The sequence below is a fragment of the Hypanus sabinus genome, chromosome 9, assembly GCF_030144855.1.
Source record: "Hypanus sabinus isolate sHypSab1 chromosome 9, sHypSab1.hap1, whole genome shotgun sequence".
Lineage (NCBI taxonomy): Eukaryota > Metazoa > Chordata > Chondrichthyes > Myliobatiformes > Dasyatidae > Hypanus > Hypanus sabinus.
The window spans coordinates 108,604,850-108,619,874 of NC_082714.1; the positions used below are offsets into that span (position 1 = coordinate 108,604,850).

Below are 15,025 nucleotides of genomic sequence, written 5' to 3' on the forward strand. Positions count from 1 at the left end.
ACGGCAGATTCCAGCGGCGGAGCCGGTCGCTTCTTGCTCGCGGGCAATGTGCCCGGGCGAGACAGGGTCATACCTGACAAATCCCACTCCAACACCGCAGCAGGGCATCGCATCAGGCGCGGGCGGCCAATAGCACGCCTCCTTTCCATAGCACCACTTTGATTGGTCGAGTTCGAGGGGGAGTAATTGGCGTCACTGGCACCCTACGTCACGCAGGGGGCGGGGCGCTCTGCCGGCTTCCGCCCGCGGAACTACATACTCATTGTAGTGCGAGGCAGGGCTCATTAAAGGGAGGACAGCCAACCGCTGGCGGTGGGAGATCTCACATCACCGAGCGCTCGGTTTGGCTTGCCAGGCTGGGCTTCTCCCGAGTCTAGTTCGCCGCGGAACGAACATGTTGTGGAAACTGGCCGATAACGTCAAGTATGAAGAGGACTGCGAGGTGAGCGAGGGAGACTCACTGCAGGCTGTGGGGTTTTCGCTACGGATATTTGGAGATAAACTTATGTCCCTAGTGCTGTAAAAAAATGCTGGTGAAATTTCTTATCCCGATTTGCTGCGAAAATGGATTGTCCTCTTGTTGAATACTGCAACCAGGGGCAGTTTGAGCTGTCGACCGTAGCTTTTCTTTTAGTATGTTCCTTCATCCCTGTACTAATTTATGCTTTAATTAGTGTCCATAGACTTTTGCGGTTTATAGAAGTCTTGTGTAGTTGTGATTTTTGAGCTTGTTTGCACGGTTTCAGAGGTCAGGTTGGAATAGTTATGTGATGGGGATTAATGTTTTCAACAAATGAAACTAAACGGCCATTGGCGTACGGGGCCGGTAAAGTTAGAAAGCTGGCGACGGCAACTGGGGGCCTGAGTGTTGTAGACAGCCCTCCAGGGAGCGGGAGTTCGCCAAGTAAGACCAAGTAGCCGACCACCCAAGGTGAAGGGGCCTGAGGGTAACCACCCGGGTGATACCGATGAGCTAACGTAGCGGAACAGGACAGGAAGTGAAGATAGTGTGCCAGCGGTTAACCCCGCTCGTTCCCGCACTGGAGAAACCGTATATGCCTATCTGATGGACTCCCAGAGAGCTAGAAGGGCTCGCCGGGTCAAACAGCGTCCGTGGAGGCAATAGGTGCAAGTTGGCATTTAGAGTGAAGATTCTGACTACAAAGTTCTACAAAGGTTGTTTCGGAGGCGTTTATTACACGCCATAGGTTCGCAGTTATTTTAGTTCTAGCTTCTCACATTCCCTGATGGACAAACCACGCTCTTTTCGCAAAGAGAAAATCTGCAGATGTTGGATATCCAAGCAACACTCAACGCTGGGGGAACTTAGCAGAGCGGGCAGCATCTAGGTTAAACAATATAGTCGATGTTTCGGGCCGAGTTGCTGAATTTGTTTTTTAAGTCCCAGGAAATCATCCAATTTAGTAATAACGATTTTTGTTACTTTGACGTAATTGCATAACTCGCTCCCCTCCCTCGAAGTGGCTGTGTTTGCTCACTTCACGTTCATCCTCGTCCAGGTGCTCGACATGACCAGCCCTGAAGTTGGCGTCACGCTCCATTGTAATCCCCTAGGCGTCATTAAGAGATGGCCTGGCGGGCTGAGGATATCGTAGGGCTCGGAGTGCTCCATCCTGCTCGGCAGCTCCAACAACATTCCTCCAGCGCACTGTCTCTTCGCAACAGCATTGTGCGGCTGAACGGCTACTGCCTAGTCGGAACTGGGCTCTATTTTAATTCCACGGAATGTAACCGTACACAATGTTTCTCTCCCCCCCCCCACCCCCACCCCACCCCCCGCCTCTAAAAGCTTAAATCGACTCGTGTAAGAGTCATAGAACATTACTACACAGGGTTATTCAACCCACGCCACCCTGTTATAAATTGAATCCAACAGTTGCCTTTCACCTAGCCCTCCGGTTTTCTCGCCTCCCGGTGCCATTCTAAGAATTTGTTAAACGTCCTTGGGAATATCAACCACCCCTGGCAGCGTGTTGCACGTACACCACCCCTTTCCCATACTTCCGTCCAATCGCCTTAAAATCATGTCCCCTTGTATCGGTCATTTCCGCCGGGGAAACAGGTCTCCACTCGCTCCATACCTCTGATCTCGTACACCTCCAAGTCGCTTTTCGTCCCTTTGAACGTCTACAACTCCTTTATCAGATGCTGCATCCAGTTTACAATTCCGGAGAAATTTTCCGGATGTTTTTAAATCACGATTCAAATGAAAACTTGCACTGGTACCTACCTGGGCAGTGATTTACCTTCCGAAAATACCATTTCATTTCAGTAACTAGAGCAATGTCGCTGCTTATTGTCTATTACTCTAATTCGCTTTTGAAATTGGATTATTGGTTGCAGAAAGTGATCTTGTTAGATATGGTTCGCATGTGTGAAATTCTTGAAGGTGGTGTCTATCAGAATCAGAATCGCAGTGCATAAAACAGGCTATTCGGCCCAAGCATCGACCACAGAACATTGAATAGCAAATAGAGATTATTGCGTTATAGTAGATAATTTAATTGAAATACTTTTAACTCCAGTATTAGTTCTGCACTTTGACAGGAGGGGGAACCGAGCGCGCTCTTCTTGGGTGCGGATGCTTAGGAGTTTTTTTTAAATTGGATACTTAATTCCCGGAAAACGTCAGTCTGTCTTATTTCTGCTGTAGCTCCCACAGACTTCGCTTTAATTTCTATTCCCATCTGCGAGCGAGATTTTGATCTGGGAATAGAATTAAAGATAAATGCGCATTTTAAGCGATGAAGTTGCATTTAAAGTGAGTGTAAGCCTCGCGGATGCCGAAATGCAGTCGAGTACAAAAGGGATGTTCGCAATTAAGATCTGGGAACCCGAGCAGATGAGGCAATATTTGCATATAGAGATTTCGTGTTAATTGCGATGCCCTTTAGGATCTGTCTGTTCATGTACTAAGATTCAGATGGTTAGTAACCTGAACGTTTTTTCTTGTCTCTTCAGGACCAACACGATGGGAGCAGTAACGGCACCCCCCGATTGCCGCAGCTCGGCGCAGTTACCCAGCACCTGTATTCCTCAGCGCCTCCCCTGTCTCACACTCCCAGCTCTGACTTCCAGCCGCCCTACTTTCCCCCTCCGTATCAGCCCCTAACCTACACCCAGTCCTCGGAGCCCTACTCTCACCTGAGCGACCCCTACTCCCTCAATGTCTTGCACCATCACCACCACCACCAGCAGCAGCAGCCGCCGTCGCAGGCGGGTTGGCCGGGCCGCCAGGGTCAGGAGTCGGCGCTTGCTCATCACCAGCGGGTAGGGGCGGCCGCTCAACTCTCGGCGCTGGAGCCTAGGAGGGAGATCCGTCGCGCAGACATCCACATCCCGGGCAATCATCATATGGACACTGCCCTGGCTGAAAACATCAACATGCACGATGTCGTTCACACTATGGAGGATGTACCGGTAAGAGCAGTCTACATTTAATTTAGCCGTTTAAGAACTATGAAGCGTTTTTTTTCCCAGTCTTTTAATAATTACTTCAAATTGGCCTGTAAATTCCTCTATTGGAGGCTAGCTCAGAATCTCTTCAGTGAGAGATTCAAAATCAGAATCAACAATTTAGATTAGGATGCAAAAATATCAGAGGGCTTGTATTTCTAGGTGAGATCAGTCTGATGTCAATTAAGAGATGGCAAGAGAGAGCAGGGCATCACTGTTGAATTAGAATATTAGATGACAGGCTGTCAGCCCTAGCTGTTAATTAAACGGGCCTCACGCACAAACGGAAAGCGCATTTTACACGGGAATAGTTTATTTTCACCCAGGTAGATTATTAATGTTTACCGATCGCTTCCACTTATCCTCGATCGTTACAATTGAAAATACTCTTGAGGAATGAGTTAAATCTAATTTAATTTGGCCAACTTGATCGCTGCATAGGCGCCGATCTGTACCAATGCTGAGATAGATGCTGCCTAGCCTGCTGTGTTCTACCAGCATTTTGTGTGTATTGTGGAATTACTTCCGCGTGTGTAAACGAGTAATTTGTCCACTTCTGACCGGGAAGTATTGTGTGTACCAAAAGGCTTGTTCTTTGCCTGCTAGCATGCTTCTGCCATTCCCGCAGGGGTGGGGATTTTGTGAGGAAATGAACGGTGGGAAATCGCTGGGATTTTTGGCGCATTATAAATCCAATTTGTAAATCGTTTAATGACCCAATTAAAATATTGTTTACTCCGTTATTTGCTGTTTCATTTTGGGTCTTTATAATATAAATATCACTATGACATGACGATATTTACCCAGAATATATTTTCTCTTGCAACTATTTAATTTTTTTTTAAATTGACGTTGACATTTTGCATCATTTTGACGTTTCAAATAAGGACCTTCATTCAAATATATTTGACATTTAAAAAGTACGTTTTTTTGTCACTGGCAAGTTGGCCGAGTGATCTCCCTCGGACTCGATTCGTTGTAATATTCTGATAACTGGGAAAAGTTGAGTGTTAAGGGGCAAGGTCTTGTTGAATAAGCCGGATGTTGGACACAGACACACGTAGGGGTTTTGCAGCGCAGAGCCGGCTTAAACGGTGACTTTATTTTGTTGGTTTGTTTCAGCATGCAGAGGACTCGAACATACTCGTACAGGACCAAGGAGTGATCAGAAAAGGTAAGGTCTACCTTCTGCAGAGTCGCTGCCCTCCCGTTCATCCCTAGTTTCCGGACTGGCGGCCCTGCCAGCTTGTAAAGCTCCAGTCATTCCCTGAGCACTTCCCAGGCACAGTTAATGGGCATGAGGAAAATCCAATCCGAGCGGGAATTGCCTCCCGACGGGTTATTATGCGTTAAAACGACTGTTTTTATAGTACAGTTCGACTGTCCTCTTTCCAAAAGATGGAGGTAGACCTCAGAAGTGCTGCAGTTTAGGTAAAGCACCCCGCAGCGCCAGCGATCTCGGTTCGATCATGTCTGTGGACTTTGTGCACGTTTTCTCTGAAACCGCCTGAGTCTATGTCCCAAAGAGGAGCTCTTTGTTCAACTGATCTCTGTAAATCCCCTTGGGGTTGAGGAGCTTTTCAAGAAAGGGTCTGGAATTGATGGATTTGTCGGCATAGTCGGGGACGCCGTGTAAGTGATTACTTTTAAACGCAGACCTGTGGATCAGCGGTCTTGCTCGTTTTTACCCACCCCCGCACTCTGATGTCCTTTCAAAGTGATGTAGGGGTCTGAGTTTGCATGGTCTGACCTGCTGGAGTATAGGTATTGCAGCCTGCTTTATTAAGAGGGTGGGGGGTGGAATGATAATTCTACTCGAGTTTGCTGGCTTGTAATTGAACTGGCGGTGACAGTGCGCAGAGCTGGTGCTGGTGTTGTCTCGGAAACCGGAGCATGGATTTATTTAATTAGTTCTTCGGATGGGATGGAGGGGTACAGCGTGAAACCAGTGATACTCCTATTTGGATTGGCCTAAAGACCACTGGCTTGAACAGGGCAATGCTGAGAGCAGCCTAGAGTAAAAAGCAGGATGTAAAATTGGCACTTCTGCGTCTTTGGCACGTCGGTAGCTAGTGGTTAGCACAACTTTCCTGTCCTTGCCTTTAAGGAGTTTGTACGTTTTCCCCGTGATCCCTGTGGGTTTCCAAAGACATCTTACCTTTCAAAGGTAGGTTAATTAGTCCCGTGATAAGGCTATGATTAAATTTGGGGATTGCTAGGTGATGCAGCTTGAGGGCTGGAAGTCCTATTCTGCACTGTATGCCAATATATAATTTAATTCTGAAGAGTTGGTTCAAAGGGATTAAACTGTGACCAATTACTCTCCCAGCCAGTATATGGAGTTGCAAGTATTTTCTGATGAAATATTTAGAAACTAGTGTTTAACCAGAAATGGCAAACAAATCTTACTAGTATAAAGGTACTGCTGCAGCTTAATCTGTTGTCAGTCAGGTTTATTATCACTGGGATGTGTTATGAAATTTGTTTTTTGTCAGCAATACACTGAAAGACAAGAAAGTTATGAAAAATTACAACAAATAGTGTAAAGAATGCGATAGTGGTTGGCTAACTCCACCTAGCGCTTGTATTTAAAGAGCAATTTCATCTGAAAGACTAATTATATAATGATTCAGATTCAGTTTATTGTCATTTAAAAACCACAAATGCAATGCAGTTTAAAAAATAAATGAGACAACGTTCCCCCAGAATGATATCACAAAAGCACATGACAAAACAGACTACACCAGAAAATCCACATTACATTTGGCAATTCCCAATCCAGAGTCCGGAGAGGCTGCTGCATATTAATATCGCGCTACCATCTTAGCACATTCCCCGGAAAGGAGCTTCATTGCTTCAAAAAATTGATTGCTTCAAACGGTGTCTCAATCCAATCAAATCGCTATCCCTGGGCTGAAGCCCAGAGACTGGAGGCCTGTCCTGGAGTTGAAATCTGCAAGTGTGGGTGAGATGGAGGAAAGGCACTTGTTTTATTGCATTTGTGTTCCGAGTCATTCTGCCAAGCGTTGTGGACATGCTATGTTTGCACCAACGTGTGTGGTGACACTTGCGGGCAACCCCAGCACATCCTTTGGTGTGTTGGTTGTTAATGCAAATGATACTGTATCTTTTGTACATATGATAAATCTGACTTCTATAAAACCAATGGGTGAATTGTACTTCAGTTTGGTGCTGGTAGGAACAGGGTTCTGCTTGAGCAGTTATTTTCAGCCAGTTCAGGAAAGTTCCAAAGTGTGTTCCTGGAACTCATTACTTTGCTACCATGAGTTTATGTTCAGTTTACAATCCATGCTACCATTTTCCTCTGCTGATGATGGCATTGAATAGGAATGAATGCTTTATTAAAACCAGTATCAAGTGGTTTAATTGGTGACATAGAATATAAGAGTCTGGATAATGTGTTGCAACTTTACAAAGCACTGCACTTGGTTCTGATTGCCTCACTAAAGGAAGAGTGAGAATGTGGCGGAGGTTCAAGGTGTTGACTGGACTGGAGGACTTCAGTTGTGGGGAGGCATTAGATGGTCTGTTCTTCTGTTCCCTGGAGCAACAAAGTCAGTCTGGACTTGCCGGGTGGATAGTAGGCGAAAGAGTTCTGAGTAATTGGTCCCTAGTGTAAACGTATTGAAGATCAGAGGAGATAAATACAAGGTGGCAGGTTGGAGTCTTCACGTGCATCTTAAGGGTATGATTTTGAGAGATTGGTATCTGGAACATGCTGCCGGGGAAGGTTGTAGAATCAGATAAAATTACTGCACTTAAGAAGAATTTCATTGGGATTTAAATGGTCCTTATGCAGGCAGATGGGTAATCAGGGTGTCATAGTCACAGTGGGCTGAAGGGCTTGTTTCTGTGCTGTATAACTGTAGGAGCTTCATGAATGGACTGCTTTTGTGAGACCATGGTGTGAGTGACTGCTTTATGCTCACTTGATGTGATAATGAGTCAGATACGCCATGTAATCATGCTCCCTCCCTCATATCTTCCCCTCGTGGGAAAGATTCCCACTAACCTAGGTTAAAGTAAACATGGAGGGATTTGGAAACATAACTAAAACAAGGACGTTACACAAACGATTCCAATGAAGGCTGACATTGCCTTCCAGAGGTGAGGCTGGTGAGTGCCACTGTCCTAGAAGGGACTCTGACCGTTGTTGTTGTTATTTGTTTTGGGCTCCTGGGTAGTTTAAAGGATTGTAGGTAATTTAGTGGTTCACAATGTCAGCCCCCACCTGGTCAGATCCCATTCACAATTTTGTGCTCTAGTAATGATTCTTCAATGGAACTACACCAAGCCAAATTGACATCTGCCAAGAAATTCAATGACACTATTTTCAGAGGCAGTGTATCATGTAGTAAGGCAAACATATTGCACATTTAGTGCCACTGACTGGGAAGGAATCACACTTTTCAATGCAATTTTAAAATTCTTGGCACCCATGACTAGTGCAGGCTGTCAGATTCTACTGATGTAACATTCTGTGTTCAGGTACCGTTGAAAATAACAGAATTGCGTCGTTCTCCTGAAAGTTAATTACATTTGTATAATTATCTGCCTCAAAAGGCAAAGGAGTGGAGGCATTTTGGGTGTTCTGATGTCATCTCAGTACAGGATGAGAAAAGTGATTCTGCTTCTGAACCCATCAGCGTGTCTCCATGCGGATAGGAAGTCTGGTGCTGGGGGGGATCCACATTTGGCAGGAATAAAATCTTTAAATTGCAATGATTTTGAAATTATAATAGCTACCTTTGAACATTCTGCATCACTGATGCTCTAAATCTGGGTGGAAACATATTGTGGAGTAAATTCTTCCTTGAGCTGATGTGCTGATGACACCAGCACATTTGCAGCCATCGTTCCCTGAGGACCTTTGCATATCTGGCAGATGTGACAGTAACTTGGTCTGATACTCAGCAAGCAGTGTTTTGGTCTTCTGTTGCAATCTAAACCCAACATTTCCAAATCCAAGACAAAAGGAAATTTGCAGATGCTTGCATTTTCAAATCTAATAAGCTTTGCTTGGCCAATGTAACCCCACTTTTTAAAAAAGGAGGGAGAGAGAAACCGGGGAATTATAGACTGGTGAGTCTGACATCGGTGGTGGGGAAAATGCTCAAGTCGGTTATCAAAGATGTGATAACAGCACATTTGGATAGAGGTGAAATCAGCGGACAAAGTCAGCATGGATTTGTGAAAGGAAAATCATGTCTGACGAATCATACAGAATTTTTTGAAGATGTAACTAATAGAGTGGATAGGGGAGAGCCAGTGGATGTGGTATATTTAGATTTTCAAAAGGCTTTTGACAAGGTCCCACAGGAGATTAATGTGCAAACTTAAAGCACACGGTATTGGGGGTATGGTATTGATGTGGATAGAGAATTGGTTGGCAGACAGGAAGCAAAGAGTGGGAGTAAACGGGACCTTTTCAGAATGGCAGGCAGTGACTAGTGGGGTACCGCAAGGCTCAGTGCTGGGACCCCAGTTGTTTACAATATATATTAATGATTTAGATGAGGGAATTAAATGCAGCATCTCCAAATTTGCGGATGACATGAAGCTGGGCGGTGGTGTTAGCTGTGAGGAGGATGCTAAGAGGATGCAGGGTGACTTGGATAGGTTAGGTGAGTGGGCAAATTCATGGCAGATGCAATTTAATGTGGATAAATGTGAGGTTATCCACTTTGGTTGCAAGAACAGGAAAACAGATGATTATCTGAATGGTGTCTGATTAGGGAAAGGGGAGGTGCAATGAGACCTGGGTGTCATTGTACACCAGTATTGAAGGTGGGCATGCAGGTACAGCAGGCAGTGAAAAAGGCAAATGGTATGTTGGCATTCATAGCAAAAGGATTTGAGTACAGGAGCAGGGAGGTTCTATTGGAGTTGTACAAGTCCTTGGTGAGACCACACCTAGAGTATTGTGTGCAGTTTTGGTCCCCTAATCTGAGGAAAGACATTCTTGCCATATAGGGAGTACAGAGAAGGTTCACCAGATTGATTCCTGGGATGGTAGGACTTTCATATGAAGAAAGACTGGATCGACTAGGCTTATACTCACTGGAATTTAGAAGATTGAGGGGGGGATCTTACTGAAATGTATAAAATTCTAAAGGGATTGGACAGGCTAGATGCAGGAAGATTGTTTCCAATGTTGGGGAAGTCCAGAACGAGGGCTTACAGTTTAAGGATAAAGGGGAAGCCTTTTAGGACTGAGATGAGGAAAAACTTCTTCACACAGAGAATGGTGAATCTGTGGAATTCTCTGCCACAGGAAACGGTTGACACTGGTTCATTGGCTATATTTAAGAGGAAGTTAGATATGGCCCTTGAGGCTAAAGGGATCGGGGGTATGGAGAGAAAGCTTCAGTACAGGGTTCTGAGTTGGATGATCAGCCATGATCATACTGAATGGTGGTGCAGGTTCGAAGGGCCAAATGGCCTATTCTGTTTCTATGCTTGGATTAAAATCAAAATCAGCTTTTCATAGTAATCTGTCAGTGGTATTTCTTGTCATCAAAGTTTCATTTTCAAGTTTAACAGCAATATTGCATCTCTGTAGGCTTCAAAGTTTTTGTAATAGTCTCAATCTTTGCCTCAGGACTGTTCTAAAACCAAACATTACCAAAATTAGCTGCAGTGATTGGGGTCCTTTCAATCCTCTTACTTATTAATTCGTGTCGGAGGAGCCCGGCACTTGACCAGATGATGCTACGGAATTTTACACCCTAAATGCTGTATATTTTAGCATTTTTACAAAAGGTATGAAAAGTGTTAAATGTGATTTAAATATGCAAATACATGGTAGAACCTTTAACAATTGCAGGCTAGCTCTTTGATGTAAGCCCATAAACCACAGGAACAGAATTAGGCCATTCAGTCTATTAAATCTGCTCTGCCATTCCTTTATATTATCCTTCTCAATGCTGTTCTCCTGGCATCTTCCCACTACCTTTGACACCCTTACTGATCAAAGATTAACCTCTGCATTAAATATACCCACTGGCTTGGTCTCCAAAACAGTCTGTGGCAATGAATTTCACAGATTCACCAGCCTCTGGCTAAAGAAATTCCTCCTCATCTGTTCTAAAGGGACGTGTGTGTATTCTGAGGCTGTGCCAGCTGGCCCTAAACTCACCTACTAGAGGAAATGTCTCCTCCACATTCACTCTGTTTGGGTCTGTAGCTGTATCTGCAACAGTTGGCAAGGCTAGAATTGTTCATCTTTGGCATCCGAATGTGTCGTGGTATGCACGAGGTCACTGTTGCCGCAGGGGTTATGCCATCTTGTTAGTGCATCTCTTAGTGTATGTAATGTGCTGGGTTTACTGCCTTGTTGCAAGTGATTCACTCCTTTCTCTTAGCTTGTCTTAACATGTCATGGAACACTTGGGTGTGGTGTTTCAATATTCAACAGTCCCTTAAATAGTCTTAAAGTCATTGCCTGTGTTATACCTAAAGCTGATGGCTGGGCAATTTTCTCTTTCCAACAGTTGTTGTTAAGTCCTGCTATTAATTTTGAAATGTTCAGTTTGCCATTTACATTTGAATATTGTCTGATGGGGAGGCTAGTTTGCACTAAACTTTGCATTCTTGCTTTAGTTATCACTGAAGTATAAATGCTTTGCATTGTTAATTTAAAGCAGTTGTCAAGCACTATCTTAATGTAACACTACAAGTCATCTGTATGGATGAGTCTGATATCACTGATGACGAAGTCTTATTTCTGTTCTTGTTTTGTCATCTATTGCTCAATGTTTGTGCAGTGTTGTTTACTGTGGCATATTGATGCAGAGCTGTTGTTCCTTCATCTTTCACATCTTCCCACAGATTGGGGGGCATCTATATTTTGTGGAACTCCCTCTCCCTTTTCCCTTTTCCTTTGTCCCTCCTTCCCCCCCCCCACCCCACCTCATATGGTTCCATCTTGCTCAAGTCTTTGCATGTTCTTTACTGTTGTTTTGAAATTTGCCTAGACTACCCTGTTGTTAACTATCACACTGTTAGTCTTTTAATTGTCACAAGCCAAAGTATCTTACCAGCTTTTAGCTGCTTGAAACAATTTCCTGTGGTCTGTTCTAACCATGGAGCATGCTCTTTTTAACAATTCTTGTACATCTCATTTTGTCCTCCCCACAATTCCAAACACACGGTCCTGGGGTATTCCTTCTGGAATTAAGGCATCGAGCCAGGTGAAGCTTTGCCGTGGTTCCTGGTGTTGGCTTTGTACCGTTCTCCGTGTGCCTGTCTCTGCCTCCCTCCTCTCTGCCAGTCACTACCACTAGGTGTCAATATCTCCTTAAAGAGGAGGCATGCCCTGTATAGTAAGAAATCATATCAATATTTCACTAAGGAATCAAAATGCTTCAAGTTAATGCAGTGTTTATATGAATTTATTGAAGAGCTGCTTAAGTCAGGTGTTAACCAACCCTAAAAGCAATCCAAATGTGGTTCAGAATGGAACATCTCCACTCCTGATGTACTTGGGAGCCAGACTCTGTTCAAACATCACTTTCATTCCTTCGGTATCGCATTTCACACGCTATTTAAATAACAGATGCCAACAGCAAGCGAATTTCTCAGCTTCTGCACAAGGGTCATAAGCAGTTGTATTCATGGCTGTACTTTGTGCCAACAGCACAGAATAAAGCAAATAATACTTGAATAAAAGCTGGGAACTTTCCTGGTTAATGTTGGCTGGCATCTGACCTGCAGTATTGATCTGAAAACTTTGGGTTATCACCAGTGACTGTAAGAAAGTGGTAGCTGTTGGATGTTGGTTGGAAGGTCAAGAGCTCAGCCATACCTGAATGTTTAAACTTGGTTAAAGAGTATTTTGTGAGACAGCTTTATTTTCCTAGAGGTGTCCATGTTTTCCTATAAATGTAGTGAAATTACTAACTCAAGAATTAATGAAAACAATTAGAATTCTATGTATGTGCTCTCGCTAATCCTTTACTGCCACAATGAGACCAATCTCAGGTTGGACAAGAAGTATCTGGGGTAGCCTCCAACCTGATATACACACCAATTTCTCCAACTTCCGATAATTACTCTCTCTCTCCTTTTCCATTCCCCATTCATGTTACCCCCTCATCCCTTCTCCTCACTTGCCCATCACCCTCTGGTTTCCCTTTCTTCCATGGTCCTCTTTCCTCTCCTTTTAATTTGAGATGAGATAAATCTTTACCTCTCCCTGTGTTCTACTTCATTCCCTTCCTCCTTCACCCCACACAACTACCCCCCTCACCTGGTCTCATCTATCACGTGCCAGCTTATAATTCTCTTCCTCCCTCCACCTTGTTTGGCCTTCTGCCCCCTTCCTTTCCTGTGCCCCAAATTCCAACTGTTTATTTCCCTCCATAGATGCCACCTGACCTGCTGAGTTCCTACAATATTGAGTGTTACAGCTGGTAGGGTTCCGTTGTAGTTATGACTTTCTTTATTAAAGTTCATGGGAGTGTAGGGAGAGGCACACCCTCCAGTTTGTCACTTGCCATCTCAGATCTAACCTCAGCTCCCAATTAACATCAGAAAGATAGTGCTACCTTCAAGTATGTCTTGCAGCTTAAGGCCTGCACTGAATGGGTCCACCACAGATGAACCTTTTTGAGTACCGAATGGCATTTGGAGTTTGTTAACTAACCAAGCCTTTGTTTATCAGGTCGTGTGACTGTAGCATGGAGATACTATCTGCGTTGGTTAACCTGTTCTTCGGCTTGTTTTCTGGAGGCAAAGGCTAGACACAGCAGTAAAACAGATTGCTGCAAGTAGGTCACGCAGCCTCTGGAAACGTTAACAAGTTAGGGGGGTGTGTGTCTGTTTCCATGTTTTGCTCCATTCTTTCGCCCATCCTAGCCATTTAAAAACACATAATCTTATTTTCTCATTGCTGTTTGTGGGATTTTCAAGAGACTAAATGCCTGCTGCATTCTTTACAATAATCACTGAAGAAATCCAATAATTTTTTCCCAGATTTTTTGAGTGAGAAAAAAATTTAAATGTCAACTCATTTTCTTTCCGCTTGCTCATGCGTCTGGCTCAATTTTTGCCAACTTGCCTGGGGGGATAAATGCAGGATTCCTGTCTTCAATTGTCACATAGTGACCTCTGTTATGAAACGTACGGTGCATGGCTGCTCTTCAGAAGAAGGGTAATACTCTGCTGCTGTAGTAAATTTATTGATAATGCTGACTCATAGGACAATATAGCATCATGCAGATCTTTGGCCCACAATGTTGTGCCGACCTTTTGACCCTCTCCAAGGTCAAACACTTCCCAGCCACGTGGGCACATGATTGAAAGTAAAATGGATGGCTATCTAAGATGTCTCTTAAGTCCCTAATGAATCAACCTATACTATCACCTTTGGCAGGGAGTTCTATGCACCCACTACACTGACTCTTTTTTTTAAAAAAAACAACTTATTTCTGATATTCTCCCTTACCTTCATTCAAGCACCTTAAATATGTTAGCTGTTTTCATTCTGTGGGGGGTGGGGAAAGGGTGCTGGCTGTCGACTCTCTCTATGCCCCTTACCGTAATACACCTATCAAGACACAACTTCTCTCCTTACTCCAAAGAGAACAGCCCCAGCTTGCTCAACCTTGTGAGCCGTACTTAACTGGATCTGTCGACAGAAGTTCAGAGATACCTTGGGCAAGGACAATAAAGGCTTGGATTATTTCTAAACGGAGAAATTTGAGAAAGAGCTCCAAAGGTGCTTGGGAGTTCCTGAGCAGGATTTTCTAAAGTTGAACAAGTTGAGTGAATGGTAAGGAAGGCAAATGCAATGTTAGCATTCACTTCGAGAAGACTAGAATCAAGGAGTAAGGATATCATGCTGAGGCTTTATAAGGCAGTGCTCAGACTGCACTTGAAGTCTTGTGAGCAGATTTAGGCCCCTTATCTAAATGCCATTCAGTACTCAAAGCTTCTCTAATCCAAATCCTGGCAGCATTCTGTTAAATCTCCTCTGTACCCTCTCTAAAGCCTCCACTTCACACCCATAATAAGGCGACCAGAACTGGACGCAATGCCTCAGGTGTGGCCAACCCTGTGTTTTATAGAGCTGCAATATTTCCCCCAACTAAGGACAGTGCATCCCTGTATGCCGCCTTAATCATCCTATCAACTTGTGTGTTAACTGAGTGTTTTTTAGATGTGGACCTTGATCACTCTGTCCTCCACATTGCTAAGGTGCCTGCAGTTTAGAGCTTGGAGGGTGGGGACGGTCCTCAGCAGTTAAACCCTAATTTCAAAGTATCTGGAGTCTTTAGGGAAAGGAATGCTGTTCTGGAAATGTCCTTTGGGACAACATGACCTAGGGTTGTGCTTGTGGTGGGAGAGTGTGTCAAGGAGATGCATTGGGACGTGGCCCGGATTTGAGCATTTTGGTTGTGGGGAGAGATTGTTTGGGTATGTTATCCCTGGAGTGCAGGAGTGCGAGGGGTAACTGGACAAGAAGTGCATGAGGTGCAAAGGTAGGTTAGATCTTTCCCATGGTAGAGATATCAAAAACCAGAGG

The 15,025-nt window shown here is 44.3% G+C and overlaps 1 protein-coding gene across 2 annotated transcripts in view; it reads left to right on the top strand.

Annotated features, from left to right (window-relative positions):
* The first annotated feature begins 281 nt into the window (after positions 1-281).
* tfap2c (transcription factor AP-2 gamma (activating enhancer binding protein 2 gamma)) overlaps positions 282-15,025 on the top strand; it is a 53,533-nt gene continuing 38,789 nt past the window's right edge. For both annotated transcript variants that reach the window (XM_059980393.1, XM_059980394.1), the window contains exons 1-3: positions 282-442; positions 2,983-3,441; positions 4,600-4,651. In XM_059980393.1, coding sequence (XP_059836376.1) covers positions 395-442; positions 2,983-3,441; positions 4,600-4,651 — 559 coding nt within the window. In that variant the 5' untranslated portion in view covers positions 282-394. The remainder of the gene's footprint in view (positions 443-2,982; positions 3,442-4,599; positions 4,652-15,025) is intronic.